General features: G+C 40.9%; 1 protein-coding gene across 5 annotated transcripts in view; it reads left to right on the top strand.

Annotated features, from left to right (window-relative positions):
• Nucleotides 1-25,099, top strand: part of kcnh4b (potassium voltage-gated channel, subfamily H (eag-related), member 4b) — a 169,610-nt gene that overhangs the window by 50,610 nt on the left and 93,901 nt on the right. For all 5 annotated transcript variants that reach the window (XM_087977817.1, XM_043674963.2, XM_087977818.1 and 2 more), the window contains exons 2-3: nucleotides 16,207-16,440; nucleotides 24,242-24,373. In XM_087977817.1, the coding sequence (XP_087833943.1) occupies nucleotides 16,207-16,440; nucleotides 24,242-24,373 (366 nt within the window). The remainder of the gene's footprint in view (nucleotides 1-16,206; nucleotides 16,441-24,241; nucleotides 24,374-25,099) is intronic.

Here is a 25,099-nt window from a genome sequence, read left to right as displayed (position 1 = left end):
GACCTGCTGGAAATACATTTGACCAGCATGTTGTCAACTTGTGCTTGAATTTCAGTTCCGTAATAAGTTAGTGGTATAATGTTTTGCCACAAACCTAGAAATAATTTTTTTTTAAAAATCATGGAAAATATTGTTTGAAGCTCAGCTCATAAAGGTAGTTATGACTCAGTCAGTAACTGAAGTAGGAATTTGACATATGCTAATACTGATGCTAATGGAAACGGCTGTGTATTACTCACTGTGCATTACAAGGTCCTTGTGCCATTTATTTTCTGAACATTATCTCAAGCACCTGTCAGGAGGAGTATGTTGATGCTCTCCTGAGATCCTAATCTGACACTCAGTTCTGAAAATCCACCACGTTTGAGCTGTTGAACATGAATGTAGATCTGAGCTTATTGCAGGTTGAGAAGTTTGAAAGCTGTCCAATCAAATGCTAAATAATAATTCTTATGTCCTTTTTCAAGATATATTAGCATCTTTGCAGCATGTGTTGCTTGGTGAAGCACTGTAGTTTCTCACTGGAATAGACAGATGGTCCCTGTATGTATTTTGCTTTTGTACTTTATTCTAGTTAGTTTATTTTAACCAGGATACACCCACATGCTTGACGTACCTTGAGCTGTGTAGAACTCTGTGGTCGGAGCATTAAGGCAGCTCAAGAGAATGGAATAAATACTGAAAATTGTGGATTTGGGGTAATAGGATGTGTAGGGACACAGGTTTAATCGTTGAAAAAACTCAGCAGTTCTGGCAGCATCAGTGGAGAGAAAGCAAAGTTAAAGTTTCAGATCCAGTGATCATTCTTCAGAACTGGTCCTGAAATGTAAACTCCGCTTTCTCTCCACAGATGCTGCCCTGACCTGCTGAGTTTTTTTCCCCACAATTTCTGATTTTGTTTCTGATTTCCAGCATCTGCAATTCTTTAGATTTTTGTTCAGGTCTAATCATTGAGCAGGAGGAGTATCCTCACACCTGGGTGGAATTTAGTGAGGACTGGCAAGGGGCTTGATGTCCAACACCAAAGCCAGCAGCATCTCAGCCAATTTGATCTCCAGGAACCCCAACCAAATGAAACCTCAATCCATTGCAGGAAAGTTAGGGAGTTTCTGACTCCACAGGGAGGTATTTAATTATTTTCTCTTTGGAGGCAAGGGCAGGAGGTGCCTCTCAAAGTGATCCTCCCTTTGCTGATGCCAGGTTCCTCAAACAGGGACTGAGTGCCCTGAACTAAGGATATCCTCGCAATCTCATCACAAGTACCCAGCAAGCCAACTTAATGTATCATGGTTCCTTATGTGCAGCAAGATGAAGCCCTGATATGAATATTAGTTGCGCTTCAAATTGACTGCAGTGCAGGGAGGCCACTGACAAGTCTTTTTGCCCTAAACCTAATCAGTAATCGAGGTGTTGCAAAGGAAAGAATACCCTCTTGGTAGCCACCAGTCTGATCATGTACAATTTCTGCCTCATTGCTTACCATCTTAAATTGTGCCCAAAGGTAGTGTGATGGTACTGTGCCTTTAAGAGGGATTTTCTCTGTGGTGTTTCTCTTTCAGAGGGGTGTTGCCAGTGGCGCCAGAATGTCTGCTTCAGAGAAGCAGTGCATAAACAGTTTTGAGCTCCCTGAGTGTATTTCTTTTTAACATGAGACAAAGGGAGCATGAATGGGAGAGCCAAACTCATACAGACCCAAGGTTTTAGTTTTGCTTTCAGTTGAAGTTAGGGTTTGAAACTGTTAGATACAGCTCTCTCTGCTGCAGCTAAATGTTTTAAGTGTTTCTCTGCTGCTAGATTGATTTTTTTGATGTTCCTTTCTCCCAAACTAGAGATCGCATGTGGGAAAATCTGATTTACTGAATTTGCCTTTGCCAAGGGAGTGTTAATGGGATGCTATTATTTTGGAACAGTTTATGATTAGTAGTTAAGTAATATATTCTTTTATTAAGTATTTCAATAGAGTTAAACTTATGCTATTTTTGTTTTACACTTTAACTGCAGTGTAACAATAAAGTGCATTTTGCTTAAAACCTGGAAGTTTGACCAATCAAATGACATCTGGAACATAGTGCCTTACACTTGCCTTTAAATAAGATGAAAGTTATGGTCTAGACTATCTCCTTGATATGTTTTGAGAGGGTTTGGTCTTGTCCATAGCAGGATCCCAACAATAATTGGGTTGGACCTGTTCACCAGGCTTTGCATACCTCTTGTACAGCACTCAAATATTAGTATCAAGGATAGGCATGTTAATAATAATTGTCTATTCATCAATAACTCATCAGATATTAATTAATTCTGTGAAATTCTTTATTTGAAGCAGTAAATCACATTACAAGCTATGAAGCAGGTATTACAGCATACCAACTGATTTCTGTTTGTACAGTGTGCAAACCAATAGCCAACTAACTGCCCAGGCAGAATCACAACATTGTATACACACAGGACATGGAGACCTGAAAGGTGAGTTCTCTTAAAGGCACAGTACACATACAACAAGGATATTTTCTCAGATCTGGAACAATAATACCCCGCTGTCACAGCCGAACTTTACATCTGAGTCTGTGCCACGAAATGAAAATCAAAATAAAACTTCAGTTTTATCAAAAAGGTATTCCTGTTCTGAGGCACAAAATGAGGGCATCATGACTACTTGATAGATTTGTATTCACATAGCACCGATCATGACCAAAGTGCTTTGCAGCCAATGAGGTAATTGTTCAAGTGTAGTCATTACTGTTACACAAAAACTGTGGCAGCCAATAAACAGTGGTTCTGATAATGACCAATTAATCTATCACTCTTCTGATGCCAATTGCTGAATGATTTGGCTCCCATTCACAAGCAATAACTTCCTGGTGCTCTTCTGAACAGAGCCAGAGGGTCTTTTCCATCTACCCAAGAGGGCAGACAGACCTTAAATTTAATGGCTCAGGTGAGAACGGGTACCTCCAAACGCCACACTCTCTTAATGGGCTGTCAGTTTTGACTTTGAGATTTGAGTGATCAGGAAACAGACCTATGTCGCCTGTGAAGCAAAACCTATTGCATCAATATGTGTTCTGAGTGAGGCTACCAATAAACTGTAGCATTGTTTATTACAGTGGAAATCATATTTAATATTCAACCTGCTCATCTATTTATTATACAGTCAGGACATAATGAAAACCAAATTAATCAAAGTAAAAAACTTCAGTGAGGCCACATTTTGAGTATTGTGTGCTGTTCTGGTCGCCACACTAGAGGAAAGATGTGAAGGCTTTAAAGAGGGTGCTAAAGAGGTTTACCAGGATGTTGCCTCAGTTGGAGTGCATTAGCTGTAAGAAGAGGTTGGACAAACTTGGATTGTTTTTGCGAGAGTGTTGGAGGCTGAGAAGCGACTTGATGGATGTATATAAAATTATGAGGGTGCAAAGTTGGAGTCTTTTTCCCGGGATGGAAATGTCAAATACTGGGGGCATAGGTTCAGGGTGAGATGGGGGAAAGTTTAAAGATGTGTAAGTCACGTCTTATTCACAGACGGTGGTAGGTGGCTGGAATGCACTGATAAAGGGCTTATGCCTGAAACGTTGACTCTCCTGCTCCTGCTGTGCTTTTCTAGCGCCACATTTTTTGACACTGATCGCCAGCATCTGCAGTCCTCATTTTCTCCTGGCTGGAATACACTTCCAGGGTAGGTGATAGAAGCAGATATGATAGAAATATTTAAGAGGCATTTATATCAGTCAGTGAATAGAGGGATATGGACCATATACAAGTAGATAGGATTAGTTTAGAATGGCACAGAAATGGTGGCCTAAAAGGCCTATTCCTGTGCTGTACTGTTCTATTTTCTACGTTCCAATCCATGAACCAAACTGCCAAGATCGAAAAGGATCCTTATCTCTACTTGGCCCATAGAAACAGTTTGACTCTTCTGATCACCTGCAAAGACTTGTTATTCAGGCTGTTGACACTCTACTCACATCATTTGTACTATCTTTTGACATTCTTCATTACCTGGAATTATCTCTCCCCCTATAAATTCTGTGCCTGTGTACTTCCCTCCACCTCAACTGACGAAAGAGCAGTGCTCCAAAAGCTTGTGAATTCAAATAAATCTGTTGGACTATAAATTGGTGTTGTATCTCTTCTGACTTTATCCTAACAGACATCAATCAATTTTATTTTCATCAGATGGTGAAAGCCCTTGATGCAAGATAAAGATAACCTTTTATTTCAAGTTTCCTAAGTGTTTCTGTCCAGATTTCTTTAGATTAATGCATTGTTCTTCTTTTACTGAGCAGTTTGGGGCCTTTGCTGTTGTTGCATTATAAATTAACATCTAAAACACTATTCCATAATGAAGGTTAAATTGATACAGGAAGAACATTCCTGATGAATGTCTTATGCCTGAAACGTCAACTCTCTTGCTCCTCAGATGCTGCCTGACCTGGTGTGCTTTTCCAGTGCTACACTTTTCGACTCTGCACTATCAATACCCTTTCTCCCCCAGCACTTTTGAGAAATGATTATTGCCCCTCATTGCTTGTGGTGTTTACATTGCTGCTTTATCCAAGCAGTAAGGGAAGATGAAATGGTAACAAAGTGCACATGTGGAGTAATACTTGGCAGCAACTAGTAGCTGGTTGGTGTGCATTTCCAGTGGCACACTTTTCAACACAGGAAGGATATGGCCACCTTCATTCATTGATCATGAACCAAAAATAACGTCATGAGCAAAATGAAGCTGCAGCTTGTAACAGTCATGTAAGACCTTTAGCGTGCTGGAGCAAACTTGTGATGATGTCACAGAGCTGCTCCTCACTGGGCATAAATAGCACAGCTGGGTAGAGTTATTGATATACTTGGAGAGAACAACATGAATGGAATTGTCTTTCGATAATATAACAATAAAATTAGAGCCTGCAATTGTTCTAGAATGTCAGGCATTATCATTTTTAGTCTTAATATAGAATAAACAATGATATTAAGGACCCCGAGCCTGAAGATAATTCTTGACCTCATCTTCTCCTCAACCAGTCTGTCCATGAACTTATACCCATGGCTGTGAGCATAAAACCACATGAGAAAAGAGAAGCAAAAACATGCAAGTGCAGGAAAAGCAGTAGTTCCATCACAAGCTGCAAAGGCAAATAAATGTTAATATATTGAATAGCTTACTCTTTGTTAGAAATGAAAACTGAAAGATAACCATGAGGGTAGGGGAATAGAACAGCTACACTGAATTGCAGAAAGGAAGTTGCAGAAACTAATGAATGCTGTGAAGAATCAACCTCTTATGCAATAGACAGATATTTTTAAAAATCAAAATATAATTGTCAAACAAAGGAAGAATGCACACAAGAAAAAAGGGAAAGAGGTAACGTGAGGAATTTGGACATTTGTTGCAAGGATGAGTTCAAAATGAGAGCAAGGTTCAAACATTGGTTCCAACAGCCCCAAAGAGCAACAGAATACAAAGGCAATACCATGGATATAGATCCCCCTCCCTCACCAGAAATGTGTTCTGATGAATGATACATATCTGAAATGTTATTAAAACTAATATTCAGACCATAGAGCTGCAGAATACCCAGAAGACATAAAACACATGGATAAAAATAAAAAGGAGGCCATTCAGCCCCTCATGAATGCTCCATCATTCAATAAAATTGACTTTTTGCATCTCAAGCCCAAGAACACCTAGATCCATCCACACCCCACAATTCTGATCTTGTACTTGTTTTAAATAATACATTTTTTAAAAATATTCTTTCTGCCAAAGGCAACAACATCACATTTTCCCATATTGCACTTCCTCTGCCAGATTTTCATCCACTCATTCAGTCTATCAAAATCTGTTTACAACCTCCTTACTCCACTTGACAGCACACTTTCCTAACTATCATTGTTTTGATCTGCAAACTTAGCCACCATGCCTTCACTCCCCTCATCCAAGTCATTGATATAAATTGTAAAAAGCTGGCCTTAAACACAGACCGCTGTGGGTGTTCACTCATCATCTGTTACTTTCCCAATCAGCAAGAGAGCCATTTGTGCACATTCTTTGTTTTCTGGCAGTCAGTCAATCTTCCAGCCCTGCTGGTCTGTTCCCCTCTCACTCCATGAGCTCTTACCTTATGCAATGAAAGTTTATGTGGCATTGCAAGAAAATTCAGCTACTGTTTCTGGAACTTGTGCTTATGATGGTTGAAATAGACTGAGCAGCTAATCACAGAGAGGTGAGAGTGGGTTCGAAGAGTTAATGTAGCAACTACAGGGAGTTCAGATTTCACCAAATTTATTTTTAGACTGCCAGAACACCAGTTTGGCGAAGTGAGGAACCTCTGTGGATACAATCCCTGGACTCTATAGTGGGTAGCGATTCGGTACCCTGGAGGGAGAGCAGTAGTCAAGGGAACATTTGAGATTTCGGAACGTAGGTGTGAAAGTAGCTAAAAAATGCATAAATCAATTGTAGTTGCCAAAGAACTTTCAATGCAAATATTTGTTTTGATAAGAGATTACTTGAAGGATTTTCAATGTATTGAATATTTTTGTTAAATAATTGATTTTATTGAAGAGTGATATCATCAATAGATACAGGTGTCTTTTTTGCTAACATAGCTCCTGAGTTTGCCTATACTGGATATCAGGAGAGTTGACATGGGGAGTGTTGGTTTGGGCTGGCATGAGATGACACCAAATTGTTATTGAGGCTATGAGAAGTTCATTGGTGGATGTGGATACATAGGGTGACAGAGTGGGTAGACAGTATGAGGAACTATGGGGAGTACAGAGGCATCTTATTGCATAGGGACTATAAGAGGCAACAGAGTTGGCATGGATGGGGCATAGGGACCATGTAGGAAGGGGAAGGGAATATAAGGAGTAAAGGCTGAAGTGATGATTTTTGGGTTTGTTTTTTTGACCAGTGTTCTGTGTCTTTCTCACATACAAAAGATTATTGAGGCCATGTCATTTTATTAGCTTATTGACCACAGTTAAAAGGAAACCTTGGATGAGGAAAAGGGGCATTTCAGAAGCTCCAGAACAGAAGCCAGAATCATTCAATAACAACTGTCAAAATAAAGGAATTGGTTGATTTGAAAGGAGTTTTTAAAAGAAACAAAGTGTAAAGGAATATTAGCTCAGCAGTGAGAGTTGATTCTCTTTCAATGGTACCAGAAAGTCAAGAAGGAGCCATGGCTGGGACTAGGATAATGAACTCATCTTCCAAAAAGACAGGCAGAGCCATAACCCACATGGTTTCCCATAGCAATGCCTCTTATTTGGAAAGAATAAAACAAAGAGAGATTGTGAAAAGAGATAAAGTTCAGGCAAATGAGAGTTTTGTGATAGGTCCAGACCAGTTGGCACACTGTTTATGGCAGACATAGGAGTAGGGTATGAAGACCAGCAGATGATAGAGGCTGGAAAATCTGCAAGCACCAGTGACCAACAAGAAAACTTTGGACTCAGATTGATCCTAAGATTGGACAAGGCAAAGAATAGTGAATAATATAGAAAGAAATTGCTATTGTAGGTCAGAAAAAAGGGGACATTTGGTCTAACAGGTTATTGCTGGATGGGGATCATGTATAAATCAGGTGGCTGGAATTGGGAAACTAAAGTTAAAGACAGTGGGGGAAGATGATCTAAGAAAACAAAGTCAAAGAAATGGTGAATTGGCATTTGGCAGTGGGATCACAGAGGTGAATAATTCAATTACCTCTGATATCTGATTAGATATTGTGCAGAAGGACTTTCTCAAGATCCGAATGATTATGAAGTTCATAAAAGGAGGAGGACTTGCCTTGTGTGGAGATCAAATGTATTTTCATCCACAATAACAAATTGAAAATAGCAGACAAATCATGCTAATGGGACAATTTCCAGTCATCACCACTGCAAAGGGAATGGGAGAATTAGTGCATTAGTTACAAAGCACAAAGTGATATGAATGAAATACCAGTATTGATATACAATCCTTGCACTATTGATGCATGGAATAGATCAAAACTAAAATGGAACCCAACATGGTGCTTCTAATTATTAATTATAACAGGTTTTTCATGGCAGAGCGTAATTAATATGAAACCTTTAATATGTGCACCTACAGATATGTTGATCCAGGTCTATACATTCTGGTGAAATGAGGAGGGAGAAGGACTAACCTTATCACTTGACCTTAGAAACACATCTTTTGCAACATGTCGTTACATAATGCATGAATGCATAAAGCATATAGTTGAATGAGATACTAATGTATACAATTATGCAAAATTGGCAGCTATGTGCTAGATTCAAAGTATAGAGAAAGAACATTCTGTATCAGAGAGAGGTGTACTGTCTCACAATAGACTTTGTATAATAGTGTAAATAAATAAATTGGGTTTTGCAGAAATGCACAAGAGTTGGGCTATAGTCACCAAAGGTAACCTTCTTACCAGACCACAAGTTCAATAAGATCCAAAAGTGGAATCCAAACCCACAAAACAAACTCCCCCAAGACATTTCACAGAAGCCTAACTGAGATTTGACATGAAACCACGTAAGACAATAACTGGGGAAGGGGACCAAATGTTTTGTCAAAGCTGTAGGTTTTAAGGAGGAAAGGACCTGGAGAGGTTGAAGCTGGTAATTCTGAAGCATAGTCCTAAGCAACTGAAAACATGTAGATACCAGGTCACAGGATATATTCTAAAAAGGGATTAATTGATCTTTAGATCTTAAAGGTATCAAGGGACATAGACAGCAACTAGGAATATGGCGTTGACATAGATGGTCAGCCATGATCACCACCTATGGTGGGATGCTAGTAATTGGGGATAAGTAAGAGGACAGTCCAATCTTGTATCTCACAGGTTAGTAACTCTACAGGATGTTACGGAGAAAGGATGGGGTGAAGCCACGGAGGCATTCACACACAAGGTTACGCTTTTTAAAGTTGAGGTAAGCGGGGAGTAATTTAGTTAGTTGAGGATGACATCTTGGCTCAGTAGGAATTGGCATGAGCTAGGATATGGACAGCAGTGTTTTGGATGAGATTATACTTATGGTGGGTGGAAGATGGGAGTTTCATCTTGCATAACTTTTATTAGTTTAAAGTAGGTAAATAGTTTAAGTCGCATTGCGACTTCCCATCACACATTCAATTTATCTGCTCTCTTGATCATCTGCCAGAACCTTTGTAGGACATATCTTTCCATTGCACCACTGCACAGCCAGTAACATCAATCACCTCCTGCCTGACCCAATTTTTGTTTTTCATTTGAGTGTTTTCTATTGTGTGGTCTTTTCTTTGAATAGTTTTTTATTTGAATGCTGCTGACCTCATTGGAAAGAAAATGTTTGGAAATGATGCTGAACCAGCTGCAAAAGCAGTGTGCCACTGAATAATGGGCATCCTGGAGTACGTCAGTGGCATTTGTCATTTTAACTAAGTTTGCTTATTCACCTCCCACATACCCATCGGCTTAGTAATTGGTCTTAGTTCATTCCACATATATGTCATTGTTAAAATTCTGAAACAGTGTTAAAAAATACTGGAGAAATCTGAAAATATTACCTACCCTTTTGCTGTTGGTGTGCTTCAATTCACTCAGGATGTCATCTTGCTATGACAAAAAACACTTTTTTACCTGCATATTGTAGTGGGGGACTATGATGAGTAAAGGTAAAGGCTCCAACTTTCTATCCATCACCTTGCCTGACCAGGAATCTCTCCTCATCCTTACTTCCTACCACGAGGTTGTGTTGGAATGATTTGCAATTGAATGCTCAACCCATTAAGAAATGCAGAAACATAGAAACTAGGAACAGGGAGTCAGCCATTTGGCCCTTCAGTCTGTTTTGAAATTCAATATGATCATGGCTGATCCTCTATATTCCCACTTTCTGTCCATACCCCCTTGATGCATTTAAAATCGAAAGGTCATCAGTCTCTTTCTTGAATATACTCAGTGACCTGGCCTCCACATCCTCCAGTAGTACTAAATCCCACTGATTGACCACCACTTGAGTAAAGAAATGTTTCCTCATCTCATCTCCAAATGGGAGAGCACAGCAGTTCAGGCAGCATCCAAGGAGCTTCAAAATCGACGTTTTGGGCAAAAGCCCTTCATCAGGAATAAAGGTAGTGAGCCTGAAGCGTGGAGAGATAAGCTAGAGGAGGGTGGGGGTGGGGAGAAAGTAGCATAGAGTACAATGGGTATTTGGGGGAGGGGATGAAGGTGATAGGTCAGGGAGGAGAGGGTGGAGTGGATAGGTGGAAAAGGAGATAGGCAGGTAGGACAAATCCGGATAAGTCATGGGGACAGTGCTGAGCTGGAAGTTTGGAACTAGGGTGAAGTGGGGGAAGGGGAAATGAGGAAACTGTTGAAGTCCACATTGATGCCCTGGGGGTGAAGTGTTCCGAGGCGGAAGATGAGGCATTCTTCCTCCAGGTGTCTGGTGGTGAGGGATCGGTGGTGAAGGAGGCCCAGGACCTCCATGTCCTCAGCAGAATGGGAGGGGGAGTTGAAATGTTGGGCCACAGGGCGGTGTGGTTGATTGGTGCGGGTGTCCCAGAGATGTTCCCTAAAGAGCTCTGCTAGGAATGTGAGCACCAGGCGCGGTCTGCTTGCAAAAATGCCATCCCGTATTCCCTATTCCTCTGCCTCCGCCGGATCTGCTCCCAGGAGGATCAGTTCCACCACAGAACACACCAGATGGCCTCCTTCTTTAGAGACCGCAATTTCCCTTCCCACGTAGTTAAAGATGCCCTCCAACGCATCTCGTCTACATCCCGCACCTCCGCCCTCAGACCCCACCCCTCCAACCGTAACAAGGACAGAACGCCCCTGGTGCTCACCTTCCACCCTACCAACCTTTGCATAAACCAAATCATCCGCCGACATTTCCGCCACCTCCAAACAGACCCCACCACCAGGGATATATTTCCCTCCCCACCCGTTTCCACCTTCCGCAAAGACCGTTCCCTCCATGACTACCTGGTCAAGAGCACGCCCCCCTACAACCCACCCTCCCATCCTGGCACTTTCCCCTGCCACTGCAGGAACTGTAAAACCTGCGCCCACACCTCCTCCCTCACCTCTATCCAAGGCCCTAAAGGAGCCTTCCACATCCATCAAAGTTTTACTTGCACACCCACTAATATCATTTATTGTATCCGTTGCTCCCGATGCGGTCTCCTCTACATTGGGGAGACTGGGCGCCTCCTAGCAGAGCGCTTTAGGGAACATCTCTGGGACACCCGCACCAATCAACCACACCGCCTCGTGGCCCAACATTTCAACTCCCCCTCCCACTCTGCCGAGGACATGGAGGTCCTGGGCCTCCTTCACCGCCGATCCCTCACCACCAGACGCTTGGAGGAAGAACGCCTCATCTTCCGCTTCGGAACACTTCAACCCCAGGGCATCAATGTGGACTTCAACAGTTTCCTCATTTCCCCTTCCCCCACCTCACCCTAGTTCCAAACTTCCAGTTCAGCACTGTCCCCATGACTTATCCGGACTTGTCCTACCTGCCTATCTCCTTTTCCACCTATCCACTCCACCCTCTCCTCCCTGACCTATCACCTTCATCCCCTCCCCCACTCACCCATTGTACTCTATGCTACTTTCTCCCCACCCCCACCCTCCTCTAGCTTATCTCTCCACGCTTCAGCTTTATTCCTGATGAAGGGCTTTTGCCCGAAATGTCGATTTTGAAGCTCCTTGGATGCTGCCTGAACTGCTGTGCTCTTCCAGCACCACTAATCCAGAATCTGGTTTCCAGCATCTGCAGTCATTGTTTTTAACCTCACCTCCAAATGGCCTATTTTGAAACTATGATCAGGAAAACATCCTCCCTGTATTTAGTCTGTTTAACACTGTTAGAATTTTATATGTTTCAATCAGATCCTCTCTCTTTCTTCTGAACTCTAGTGAACATAGGCCCAGTTAATCCAACCTCTCCTCACAGGACAGTCCTGTCATTCCCAGTATCAGCCTAGTGAACAATGTTCTCTCTGTGCTGTGCACAAAACCATGCCAATGTTCCTCACATGATAACCAGCATTGGCATTGACCTCCATTTCTGGAAGTTGCTGCTGTTCATGAGCTTTGAAAATTAGGGCAAACTCTTCTGGTGAACTTTTGCTGCACTCCTACTATGGCAAGTATATATTCTCTGAGATGGGGAGGTCAAAATTGCACATAATACTCCAGACACTGTCTCATCAACGTCCTATATAATTGCATTAAGACACCCCCCCTTCTTTTTGGAAGACTTGTGGCTTATCGTGTAGCCATGAATTCCAGATTCGAGTCCTAGCCTGTTATTAATGATGACCAAGGAAGATGTGTCCATTTCACGACCAGCTTATCAACTTGTAGATTCTTCCAAAACTTTCTAATGATAAGTTGTCAACAGCAGGAGATATTCCTGTTGATGAAAAGAATGTTGGAGCCTCTACCATCAGTGCCAATAACTCCAGACCAACGTAAAAGCGTTTATTACCATAATCTGCACAGTGCATAGCTCATATTTAATGCTTTTGTAGTGTGATATTGGTAATGAATGCAGATTTTCCAATGTTGCAAGGCCATTCCCTGCCAGGTATTTCCTGGAGATTGGGTAAGGACAGATGGAGAGATTGTCCGTTGGTGTTGTTTTTGCAACGTATTAGCTAGTGTTTAATGTGTTACTAGAGATGGTTATGGTTGGCATGCTGATTCTGTCCACTTCTGGGTGTGAATGCAGACAATGAAGCCAGATTGCAAATAAGCAGAGTATAAAAATACTTGCATTTACATAGCAACTTTTCTCAGTAGGCATCAGTCATCCCAGCTAATGAAGTACTTTTGCACTCTAATCACTGTTGTAATGTTGGAATCACAGCACCAATCTTTACCCAGCAAACTGCCACAAACAGCAATGTGACAATGACCTATAGCCATTTTTCTGATGCTGATTGGAAGATACTTATTAGGCAGGTCACTGGAGATAACTCCTTCAGAAGCAGAACCATGCAATTTCTTACATTCATCTGAGGAAATGGGTTAGGCCTCAGATTAGTGTCTCATCTGAATGACAGCACAGCACTCCCTCAGTACTACATTGAATATCAGCATTTAGCTTTACCTCAAGTGCTGGAATATGGCTTGAACTCAATCTTACCCTGTAAAAAGAGAGCCTATTATCCAATGCCATGACAGAATTGAAGATTGACATTAACTACTATATTTCCAATGTAGAAGCAGAGACTTGGCTTCTTTTTAATTTTTTTAAAACAAATTTAATGCACCACTGAACTGTATGAATGCCTTTACGCTTAATATAATGTTTGCTCTTGTCTATTATGTCAAAGCATCTCTAATCTTTATTTCACACTGAACAACGTTTTGGAGAGAAACAAATAATTCTTACACCTGTGCCCCACAGATGTCATTCAGATTAGTAATCTCTTTTATTTTGTGTGGTGCAATCTCTAAAGAATGTTGGTCAGGAGCAGAGCACCAAACGGTTTTGCGATAATCTCTGAAAAGTGGTCCTGATACAAGGTCCAATCTTAAACTTTAGAATTATGTAAATTCTACATCGGAGTGATGTAAGAGTGATTGTTTTTCTTTTAAGAAGACAAGTTTCCTGCGACTTTCCACTGTTTGTTCCAATTCAACATGTTATTTTCTAGACTTAAATTGGTGCTGTTACTGTGTTTTAAACCAATATGGGAATTTAGGGTATTGAACTGATTTTTGAGTTTGGGTGTGGTTGTGAATTGGCTGAATCTTTTCCTTCAGTGTATATGAAAATTGGATAAAGTGCACAATTAGCAGATAGACAAAATTTTTCCCTGGACAAGGTCTCTACCTCCCAACGTTGGTGGTGAGTCCTGCATTCCTTGGACCGGCTCACCTGCATCCATTTAGAATCATAGAACCATTAGTGGGCTTCAGGTGGATTTTCCAATTCCAATTGGAAGGAGGTCTTGCCCCAGCAATCTATTGTCCAATCAAAGGGGCAGCAGCTTCCTATCCCTGCAGCATCACAGGGAGCAGTGGCCACTACTGGGACTGCAGGCAATCCCAAAGAGGAGACACCAGTAGAGTACGGAATAAAAAGGCAAATCAGCAGTCTTTCTGAGACCAAATTGGAAAGCCCAGGAGAAAAGGGGTGTGGTGGGGAGCCAGAGTCATTAGAGCAAGGTGGGGTGAATTAACTCCAAATACCCACACCCCTTACTGGTGACACACTCTCCAGGATTTACCCAGCAGTCTAAAGTCACGGTGCTGGCCTTCCTGCCTGTAGAAAAGTCTCAGCGGTGACCTTAGATGGTCATCAGTTGGGGCATCAGTTGTTCAGAAGTGAGGAAATCCTCCAACCACTCACCTTCTACTGGTAATACATCTTCATGCAGGACAGGAGGCAGATATGGTGCCCCCAGCAGTACACCACATTTTGTCTCCTACTTCCTCCATTTCTTCTTCTGAGGTCCATAAAAATCCAGCCCTGATTTCTAAAAACCTGTTTTCTGTCACATCCGAACTCAAAATGACTGCTAATGCTTCCAAATTGTTTTGTTTTTAGCTCTGATTCATGCAGTAATTGGACCTGTTCAGTTTAAAACTATGATTAAGACATGATCAAAATAACCTAGCTAAGTAACATTGTTGATATTCCATGCATCTTGTAGCTTCACTTTGGAAAATGCATCAGATTGGTGCAACTCCAAATAACATATCGCTGTTTTGACCTTGAAAGGAATTAATGTTGTTGGAGAAATGGATCCTTACTTATTAAATTTCTTTTGAAACGTCATCAGACAATCTATGGTGGGGATGTGGGGGTTTGGGGGGCACACTTCAGATTGTAATGACTAGGAGAACTTCAACTCCCTACCCCCACTCCACCAAGGACATGCCAGTCCTGGGCCTCCTGCACTGCCACATCCAAGCCACCCGACGCCTGGAGGAAGAACGCCTCATCTTCCGCCTTGAGACCCTCCAACCACACAGCATCAACATTGACTTCACCAGTTTCCTCATCTCCCCTCCTCCACTTCATCCCAGATCCAACCCTCCAACTCAGCACTGCCCTCTCCTACCCACCCATCTTCCTTCCCACCTAACCACGCCAACCTCCCCTTGATCTATCACCATCACCCTCCATCTGCATCTATCCCTCACCTTCCCAGCTAACTCACCTCCACCCCCATCCTCCTACTTATCTCGCAGCCCCCTTCCCCTCCACCACCTCCCCCCTCCCTCCCACCCCCCAATTCCTGATGAAGGGCTTATGCCCAAAACGTCAACTCTCCTGTTCCTCGGATGCTGCCTGACCTGCTGTACTTTTGGACTTCAGATTGTTGTAGGCCGGTTGTGAATCAAGCCCCAGCATGAAATTATTTCTCACCAGACCGCAGCAGCTGTCACAGGATCATGAAAGTCTAAAGATATTCTATTCTTGCCATCATATTGTTGGGCAGTCATAATGGATTCTTGCGTTCTTCTTTCATTGGATGTTGGCATTGCTGGTAAGGCCAGCATTTGTTGCCTATCCCAAATTGCCCTTAAAGTGAATAGCTTGCTGGATCATCTCCGAATTGTGTTAAAAGTTAACCACATTGCTGTGGATCTGCATACAGGCAGACCAGGCAAGAACAGCAGATTTACTTTCCTGAAGGGAAGGAGTAAACAGATGGTTTTTTATGATTTTTGATAATGTTTTCATGGCACCATCACTGGCTTTTTAACTCTAGGTTTATTAGTTAAGTTTAAGCTCCACCTCTGCTGTGGTGGGATTTGAACCTGTCTCACACAGTGGTTAACTTGAACCGCAGTGGCGTTACCAGGTGGTGCCCCTGTTTCCTCCACGTTGGGCTTTCCTGACCTGTCAATTAATTATCTTTGCTGTGGTCAGCTTGCTCAGATGGTAAGTTGTAAAACTAGCAGTGCTCCTACACAGTTTTCTGCACAATGGGTGTTTTGTAAATGTAACATAATTTCCAGCTTTTGTGCATAGATTTACAGACTTGGTTTCTAATAAAATATTCAATATTTGTGTGTTGTATGTGTCTCAAATATCTTAAATTATTCAAATGAGCATCACTGCTCAATAATATTGAAGAGATGCTTATTAATTAGCCAACAGTGAGTATTTTTTAGGAAATTAAGTTATCATAGACAATTTTCAGTATCACATTTCCAACTCATCTCTTCCTTTTTGTATTCGCAGACAGCAATTTTATCCTCGCAAATGCTCAGGTGTACCGCGGCTTTCCCATTGTGTACTGCTCAGATGGATTCTGCGACCTTACTGGCTATGCTCGCACTGAAGTCATGCAGAAGAATTGTGGGTGCCGATTCCTGCATGGAGCAGAGACTAATGACCAGGTTTTTGTGCAGATTGAAAAAGCACTTGACAGCAAGCAAGAGTTTCAGGGAGAAGTGCAATTCTACAAGAAATCAGGTAAATGTTTGGTTTTGAGTGTTGTGTGCTTGTGTCACATCCATTTCATCAGACCACAGGGAGTAGAAGTAGGATATTTAGACCATTAACTGCTCCGCCTTCAATGGCTGATCTCATCATCCACATCTCCACTTTCCTTTTCTGCCTGTTTCCCATAGTCTTTGATTCCCTTACTGCTTAAAAACTGTCCACCTCAGCCTTGAATTTACACAATCACTCAGTCTCTACTGCCCATTGTGATAATTAATGACACAGATCCACTAACCTTTGAGAGAAGAAATTCCTCCTTAGCTGTGTCTTAAAGGGATAAGGTTATTTTGAGATTATTTCCTCTTGTCCTAGACTCCCCCACAAGGGGAATCAATCTTTCCACATTTACCCTGATAAGTCCCCTAAGAATTACATACGTTCTAATAAGGTTGCCTCCCATCCTTCTAAACTCCAATGAGTATAAAAGCAATTCAGCCTCTCCACAAAATGCATCTATATCTGGACTCAGCTTCCAATGCCAACGGGCCTAAAACTATTCACAGTATTTCAGCTGTGGTCTGACTAGTGCTTGTATAGTTTCAGAAAAACCTTCCTACTTTTATGCACCATTCCCTTTGAAACAAAGACCTTGAGATGAATTTATTCCACATTTTATCTGGTTAAGAAAATTTTTAATGTCAATGTTCCAAGGGAGTTTAATAAATATCAAAGCTTGTGTCTGTACTGACAGCTCTGGTCGCCACATTACGAAAAGGACGTGGACGCTTTGGAGAGGGTGCAGAGAAGGCTTACGAGGATTTTGCCTGGTATGGAAGGTGCTAGCTATGAAGAGGTTGAGTAGGTTAAGTTTATTTTCACTAGAAAAAAGGAGATTGAGGGGGGACCTGATTGAGGTTTACAAAATCATGAGGGTATAGACAGGGTGGATAGAGACAAGCTTTTTCCCCAGGGTGAAGGATTCAATAACCAGAGGTCATGCTTTCAAAGTGAGAGGTGGGAAGTTTAAGGGGAATACACGCGGTAAGTACTTCACACAGAGGGTGGTGAGCATTTGGAACACGTTGCCAGCAGAGGTGGTAGAGGCAGGCATGGTAGATTCATTTAAGATGCACTTGGACAGATGCATGAGTAGGTGGGGAGCAGAGGGATAAAGATGCTTAGGAATTGACCGACAGTTTTAGACAGTACATTTGGATCGGCTCAGGCTTGGAGGGCCGAAGGGCTTGTTCCTGGGCTGTAAATTTTCTTTGTTGTTCTTTGTATAATGCACGGTTTATTACACCTGTGCTATCAAGCAAAGTTAATGGGAAGAAAACATTTCATTGGCATCTCCATTTTTAGGCGATCATGCATATATTGCCAGAAAATGCCATTTTCACTTCACATTTCAAATATACCAGACAACTGTAAATCTGCCTGAGATCATAACTGCTGCCTATTGAGGAGAATCCCCTGATAAAGTGAATAACCCTTTATCTCAATCACCAAAGCTGTTGGATCAACACCGTTCTATCAATTATTCATACTTTATTCAAGCACTTTCATTCTGGAATATTATATAGCCACACTGCTCTCATCCCTAAGTAAATTTCCAAAATCTTAAATCTTATATAAAGCAGTTTTGAGCTTTTCAGTAGAGATTCCAACATTTTTATTGCTGATTTACATCTCAAAGGTCAAAGTGTTTAAAGGTTACAGGCTCGTGATATCCTGTGGGGCTCTCGAAATCTCACTGCCTGTGCTTGGCAGTGTCAGTATTGTGTTTCAGTGATATTACTGAGCAACATCTGGCAAAGCCAGTTTGTTGTTTTGCAGCCCACAGCATTAGCTGGGATTACAGATAAAATCAAAATTGCTCAGATACTGGAGATCTGAATTCCAAATTATGTAATGAAACTCAGCAGGTCTGGTAGCATCTGTGGAGATAAAAACAGAGTTAACATTTTCGAGTCTGATTTGATTCTTCTTCAGAACTGTGGTTCTGGAATTGACCCTCATCAAGCCCGTATTGTCCCGTTTCTACATTTATTATGATTAGATTAGATTATCTACACAGTGTGGAAACAGGCCCTTCAGCCCAATTAGTCTACACGACCCTCCAAAGAGTAAACCACCCAGACCCATTCCCCATATTTGCCTCTAACTAATGCACCTAACTCTATGGGCAATTTAGCATGACCAATTCACCTAACCTGCACATCTTTGGACTGTGGGAGGAAACCAGAACACCGGGGGAGAATGTGCAAACTCCATACAGACAGACAGTCACCCAAGGTTGAAAACAAACCCAGGTCCCTGGTGCTGTGAGACAGCAATGCTAACCACTGAGCCACCATGCCGCCCATTATTATCCTATAATGGACTCCATTTTCCTTCATGCCACTCCACTGCCAATAATAAATTGATGGTAGATTATCTTCCATTTCTGACTTGTCTAATAAACAATCAAGTAGAGCTTTCAGTTTCTCAATAATCTGCCCCCTTTTCTCAATGGATGTTTATATGGCACCTTCTCAAAGATGTGAAATGATTTGAATCACACTCCTTCTCCAGGAATTTCTTGCAGTGAATATTATTATGTTTAGTCGCTGAGCTTTTCCTGATCAGTTGGCCTCCTCATGTTTAGTTACCCTAACCCCTTTTGAATTGATTTATATTATTTTCAAGTTGAGTTGACCAAAACAAATTGACCTATTCCATCACTGACTGCTCATTGATTTGCAAACTGTAACTTTTGAATCCTGTTACAGCATGAGAACTAGGAACAGAGGAGACTATTCAGCCCCTCAAGCCTGTTCTGCTATTTAATATGATCATTGCTGATCTCGTCTCCGTCTCAACTACTCTTTCCTGCCTGCTCTCCACAGCCCTTCAGCCCATGACGAACTAAAAATCTATCTTCTCCTTAAATTTACTCAATGTTCCAGCCCTAATCCACCACACTCTGGGCTAGCAAATTCCATATATTTATAACTCGTTGTGAAAAGTTATTTCTCCTCATCTGTTTTAAACCTTTCCTAAAACAATGATATCTTGTTATAGATTGCCTCACATGAGGAAGCATCCTTTCTGCATATACATTGTTAATCCCCTTTAGCATCTTATATTCCTCAGTTAGATAGAACATAGAACAGTGCAGCCCTTTGGCCCGTGATGTTGTGCTGAACATGCCGGCAGTCTCGTCTGCCTGCAATGATCCATATCCCTCCATTTCTTGCATATTGATGTGTTTATCTAAAAGTCCCTCAAATGCCCTTATATCTGCCTCAATCACCACCCCTAGGAGCATGTTCCAAACTCCTACCATCTGTGTGAAAAACTTGCCCCTCACATCTCCTTTGAACTTTCCCCTCTCACCTTAAATGCATGCCCCCTCGTATTAGACCTTTCACCCCACCTGTGGGAATAAACATTCTGACTGTCAACCTTATCTATGCATCTCATAATTTTATAGACTTTGATCAAGTGTACCCTCAGCCTCTGCCATTCAAGAGAAAACAATCTGAGTTTTTCTAGTTTCTCCTTCTAGCTCATACTCTATAATCCAGGCAGCAACCTGGTAAACCTCTTCTACGCCCTCTCCAAATCCTTCCTGTAATGTGGCGACCAGAAGAGAACGCAATGCTCTAAGTATGGCTTAACCAGAGTCTTATAAAGCTGCATCATGATTTCTTGTACTCAATTCCCCAACAAATAAAGGCAAGCATGCCATATGCCATCTTTACCAGCCATCTACTTGTGTGGTCACTTTGAGATCTCCTCCCATTTATCTCTTCATAAGACAAACCCCTCATCTCTAAATCAATCTAGTGATTCTCTGAACTGGATCCAATACAATTGCATCCCATCTCACATAAAAGGACCAAAATTGTCCATAATACTCAAGGTTTAGTCTCACTAATGCCTTGTACAGTTAAGCAACACTCCCCTGCTTTCATACTCCATTCCTTTTGTAATAAATGCCAAAATTCCATTTGTCTTCCTTATTACCTGCTTTACCTGCATTCTAGCTTTCTGCAATTCATGAACAAGAACACCCAGGTCCCTCTGCACTGAAGCACTCTGAAGTTTCTCTCCATTTCAATAATAAGTTGCCTTTCTATTCCTCTGATCAAAATGAATAACCTCACATTTATCCACATTAAACTTCATCTGCCAATGTGTGGTTCATTCACCTAACCTATATATACCCATTTATAAATTGCTTATTTCTTTATTGCAATTTACTTTCACATCTCTTCTAATGTCATCTGCAAATTTGGTTATGGAACTTTCTATCCTGACATCAAAGTCATTAATATAGATTATAATTAGTTGGGGCCCGAGGACCCAAATCCTGAGGCACTCTACTAATTATGAGAAAGTGAGGACCACAGACGCTGGAGAATCAGAGTCAGAAAGGGTGGTGCTAGAAAAGCACAGCAGGTCAGGCAGCATCCAAGGAGCAGGAGAGTCAAAGTTTCAGGCATTGCTGATGCAGGACTGCGGTCCAAAATGTCAACTCTCCTGCTCCTCAGGTGCTGCCTGACCTGCTATGCTTTTCCAGTGCCACCCTTTTCAACCCTACTAATTATGTCTAGCCAATCAGAAAAGGAGCAATTATCCCTGATTTTTCTGCTTTCAGTTGGTTAGCCAATCCATTAACCAAGCTAATAAATTACCCTTAACCCCAGAATTTTTGTGCTGTCCCAGAAGTTGTTATGGTGCTTCTTGCATCCTTCAGAGATGTCAGAGCGACACTTTTTCTCTTGACATTTTCAACAGACAAGAAGCTGTTAAATGAATTATACTTTGCGAACTGATTTTATTCATACAACTGTATAAACCAATCGGGAAATATGAAGTATTTTAGCAAATATTTGAAATATTCAAGAGGTCATGTAGAATTGATTTGATTAGATTCCCTACAGTATGGAAACAGACCCTTTGGCCCAGCCAGTCCCCACTGACCCTCCGAAGAGTAACCCACCCTGACCCATTTCCCTCTGACTAATGCACCTAACACTATGGGCAATTTAGCATGGCCAATTCACCTGACCTGCACATTTTTGGACTGTGGGAGGAAACCAGAGCACCCGGAGGAAACGCATACAAACACAGGGAGAATGTGCATACTCCACACAGTCAGTTACCCGAGGCTGGAATCGAACCTGTGAGGCTGCAGTGCTAACCACTGAGCCACCGTGCCACCCCATTTGTGGAAAGGAAACAAAGTTAATGTTTCATGTCAATGACTTTTCACCAGAACTTCTGTCGGATCTGCTAAGTATTTCCAGCATCTTTATTAATTCAACAGTTTGATTATTTTATCCATTTTATGTGTCACATTAATTTTGGTCAAAACTTAACAATACAAACTGATTTTCAAATAAAATTCTTTTAAAAACATTTCTGCATTTTAACCTACTCCACTGCTTCTTAACAATAAAGATGCATTCAACTTTAAAATAAAAAAGTTGAGATGCATCAAATTATTTACAGATTTCACTCTGGAACCTAGGAAACTTTTGAGCATTGCAATTATTTCCATTTTGTCAGAAGGAGAAAAAATGGGTTTCTTTTGAGGTGGTGTTTTCATTATTCATAGTACCAGAGTTTTAGCCAATAGATTTGCATAGCGCTAAAACATGAGTAAATTGTAAATATCACAAAACTTGCGTATTAATACCTTATAAGGCATTTTCACACGTAAACAGCAGCAATCTTTACATTGACTGCCAAAAGACTTGCGTTCCAAAACACAATGAGGTGAAAAAGACTCTGAAACATCACTGTATCACTTAAAGTACAAAGTAATTTTCACGCCTTGTCAAAATGCTTGGAAAAAGAGCTCAGCACAGATATTGGCAAAAGGGACTTCAGTGAGGCAAAACAACACTTAATTCGATGAGTACATCCAGACTTCTGCAGTTCATTCAAACATTTTATTCATTTTATTAGGCAGCTTCCAGTGGGATAGAGACAAAAGGGATTTCTGCAAGGAATTTTTTTCTGAAACAATGTATTCAACGTAAGCAGGCTTTACTGCAAAATCTATCCTTACCTTGTAATATAATGAGAATCTGTCATTTACTATAGTTCACAATCATAGTGAACCTAAAACTATGACCCCTCATTATAGATTGCCCAAATGAGGAAACATCCTTTCTGCATCTATATTGTCAATCCTCTTTAGCATCTTATTTACCTCAATTGGGTCTCCTTTCAATCTTCTAAATTCCTAAACTGCTCAATCTGTCTTATCTCAAAAGCCAAAGTTACTTTGATTCATTGAACTCAATCAACTGTATTGTACATGAGCAAACAAGAATACAAGATAAATATTTAACATTTTTACAATTCTAGAATCAACAAGAATTGTAATGGAAATATTGATGGTGGGAGACAGAGTATGTTTTCAGAGTTATCAACACTGTGTGCCTCCTGTAAGGCTATACTTGTTTATGAGGGACTATTTGTTTCACATTTTTTAACATTCCGATTTGATTAGTTTGATATTTATTGAACCAAACTAAACAAATAAACCAAATCTTTTATCTATTAAGTAGCTAGGATAGCTATGTACCACAGCAAAGAGGAAGTCCACCATGTCTGTGCAGATTCTTTATTAATGTACCGGTACTAATCTTGTTTCCCTGCTTTCTTCCCTTTTATATTTCTGTTATTGTTCCTTAAATAAAATGGTCTTCAGCACAATCACTCCCTGTGCTCCAAAAACCCTGTTCCAAAAGCATTTCATCCAAACTCTTTTCTAACTCCAGCTGTGGTCATTTTAACGGATAATCCTTCTTCACCTACTTGGTAACCGGACAAAATAATCTCTTTTTGTTCAATCTTGGTTTTTTTTGTTTAATTCAAACCATCTTCCTTATTTTAGAACCTACTTTTTATGTTTGCTCTTTGCATTCTATGCCCTTTGGAAACAGTCACTGGCCACCATGAGGCCACAACTGCGCACTATAAGAATGATTGATAGAGTCACGTATGTCCCCAGGAAATACTTGAAAATCACACAACACCAGGGAATAGTTCAACAACCTGATGAAGGATCAGCGCTCTGAAAGCTAGAGCTTCCAAATAGACCAGTTGGACTACAACCTGCTGTTGTGTGATTTTTAACTTTGTCCACCCCAATACAACACTGGCACCTCCAAATCATGACCCCAGGAAAGATGATGTATGGGTTTTTGCGATTGGGGAAGGAGTCCAAACCTACAGCAGGGGACTTCTATGTATTCTGGTTCCACAAGAAGATTTAAAGTATATCCATTCATGGGCCTCCCTAAGACCCTGAATTCCCTTCTTACTCTGTTAACATGGTGGAAAAGCCACAATTAATTTCCCCTCGCAAATCTCTGTTTAAAATAGCAAACAGGTGAAATGGTTGAATCTTGATCTGTGTATTTAAGGAAGAAAGCCACTATTTTCTAGTGAATATCCTTTCCCTCAATACAGAGGAGTAGGTTACAATTGCAACTTGTAGGAAGTCAGCGGGACAGCGATGGAACTAATTAGACCTATTTAGGAAGCTGTTTCACTCCAGGGAAAATCTTTAAAGGATGTCATTGATCTGAATTGATGTGACATTTATGGATGACTTACACTAAATCATTTAATATGTTATAATTATGGGATAAATACAATTTGGGATGGAATACATAAGACAATATTTTGTATAGGCTCCTTTATCATAAGAAAAATAGATATTTCTGACATATCCCTGGAAGGTTGTTCAATGCATATTGCTATCTTCAGAAGACAAAATTTCATGAACCTGTTCATTGTCGTTTTCTCTGCTCTTCGCTCACAGGCACTGCATTTTGGTGTCTGCTTGACATTGTACCCATTAAAAATGAGAAGGGGGAGGTTGTACTGTTCCTGGTTTCCTTTAAGGATGTCACCGATACCCGAGGCATTAACCACCCAGGAGATGGGAAAGAAGGTAAAGGCAGTAATGGAACTTGATATGATTGCACATTGTTTGTTTGATTTTATACAAAGGTTAATGCACAATTCCACTCCCCCTGGAATTAAAGAAAAATAAACCCCAAGAATATACAAAGGTTTTGGTTTTTGACTAATCTTACAGCAATCAATTCAATACTCTTAGGAATGATACTTTTTTCTGGTAAAATTTGAATTTTTTCTCCCATTAAGATAAATGTAGTCTTTGGAACCAGGTGGATGTCTTTGACTATGAGGTCTTTACTTGGGGTTGGTAACCTGGGCCAATCAGAAAGCCCTGGCTGACCAATATAAACAGGGCATTGAATAAAGATTCGTGCACTTTGTGTCTTTCACTGTAGATAAAAAAAAAGAAAAAAAGAAAAAAGAAAAAAAAATAAACAGGGGATTTCGCCACCCCTTTCCCTGTAAATTGCTGTTTCTTGTAAACTGCTGTTCATTGTTAACTGTTTGTTTGTAACTTGTACTGTTTAATGAAATAATATAAACAGGAAAGAAAAACAGAAGATTGAGAATCTTTTCAGTTCAGGGGACTGACTCACAATTGGTTGGCTACAGCCGTTGTACTGTGCTCAAGTAAATAAAGGGTGACTTGGTGACAGGATGCTGGCCTCTGTGCAGTTATTGCAATAAATATGATAAGTAGAGATGGTACTGGATATCACATTGGATTATACATCGAAACAGAACTTGATATTCTGTA

The sequence above is a fragment of the Chiloscyllium plagiosum genome, unplaced genomic scaffold, assembly GCF_037043375.1.
Source record: "Chiloscyllium plagiosum isolate Xiang-an unplaced genomic scaffold, Cpla_swu_hap1 HiC_scaffold_32, whole genome shotgun sequence".
In the NCBI taxonomy this organism is placed as follows: Eukaryota; Metazoa; Chordata; class Chondrichthyes; order Orectolobiformes; family Hemiscylliidae; genus Chiloscyllium; species Chiloscyllium plagiosum.
Note: the sequence above shows the minus strand (reverse complement) of the source record. Positions and strands in the feature narration are given on the sequence as shown.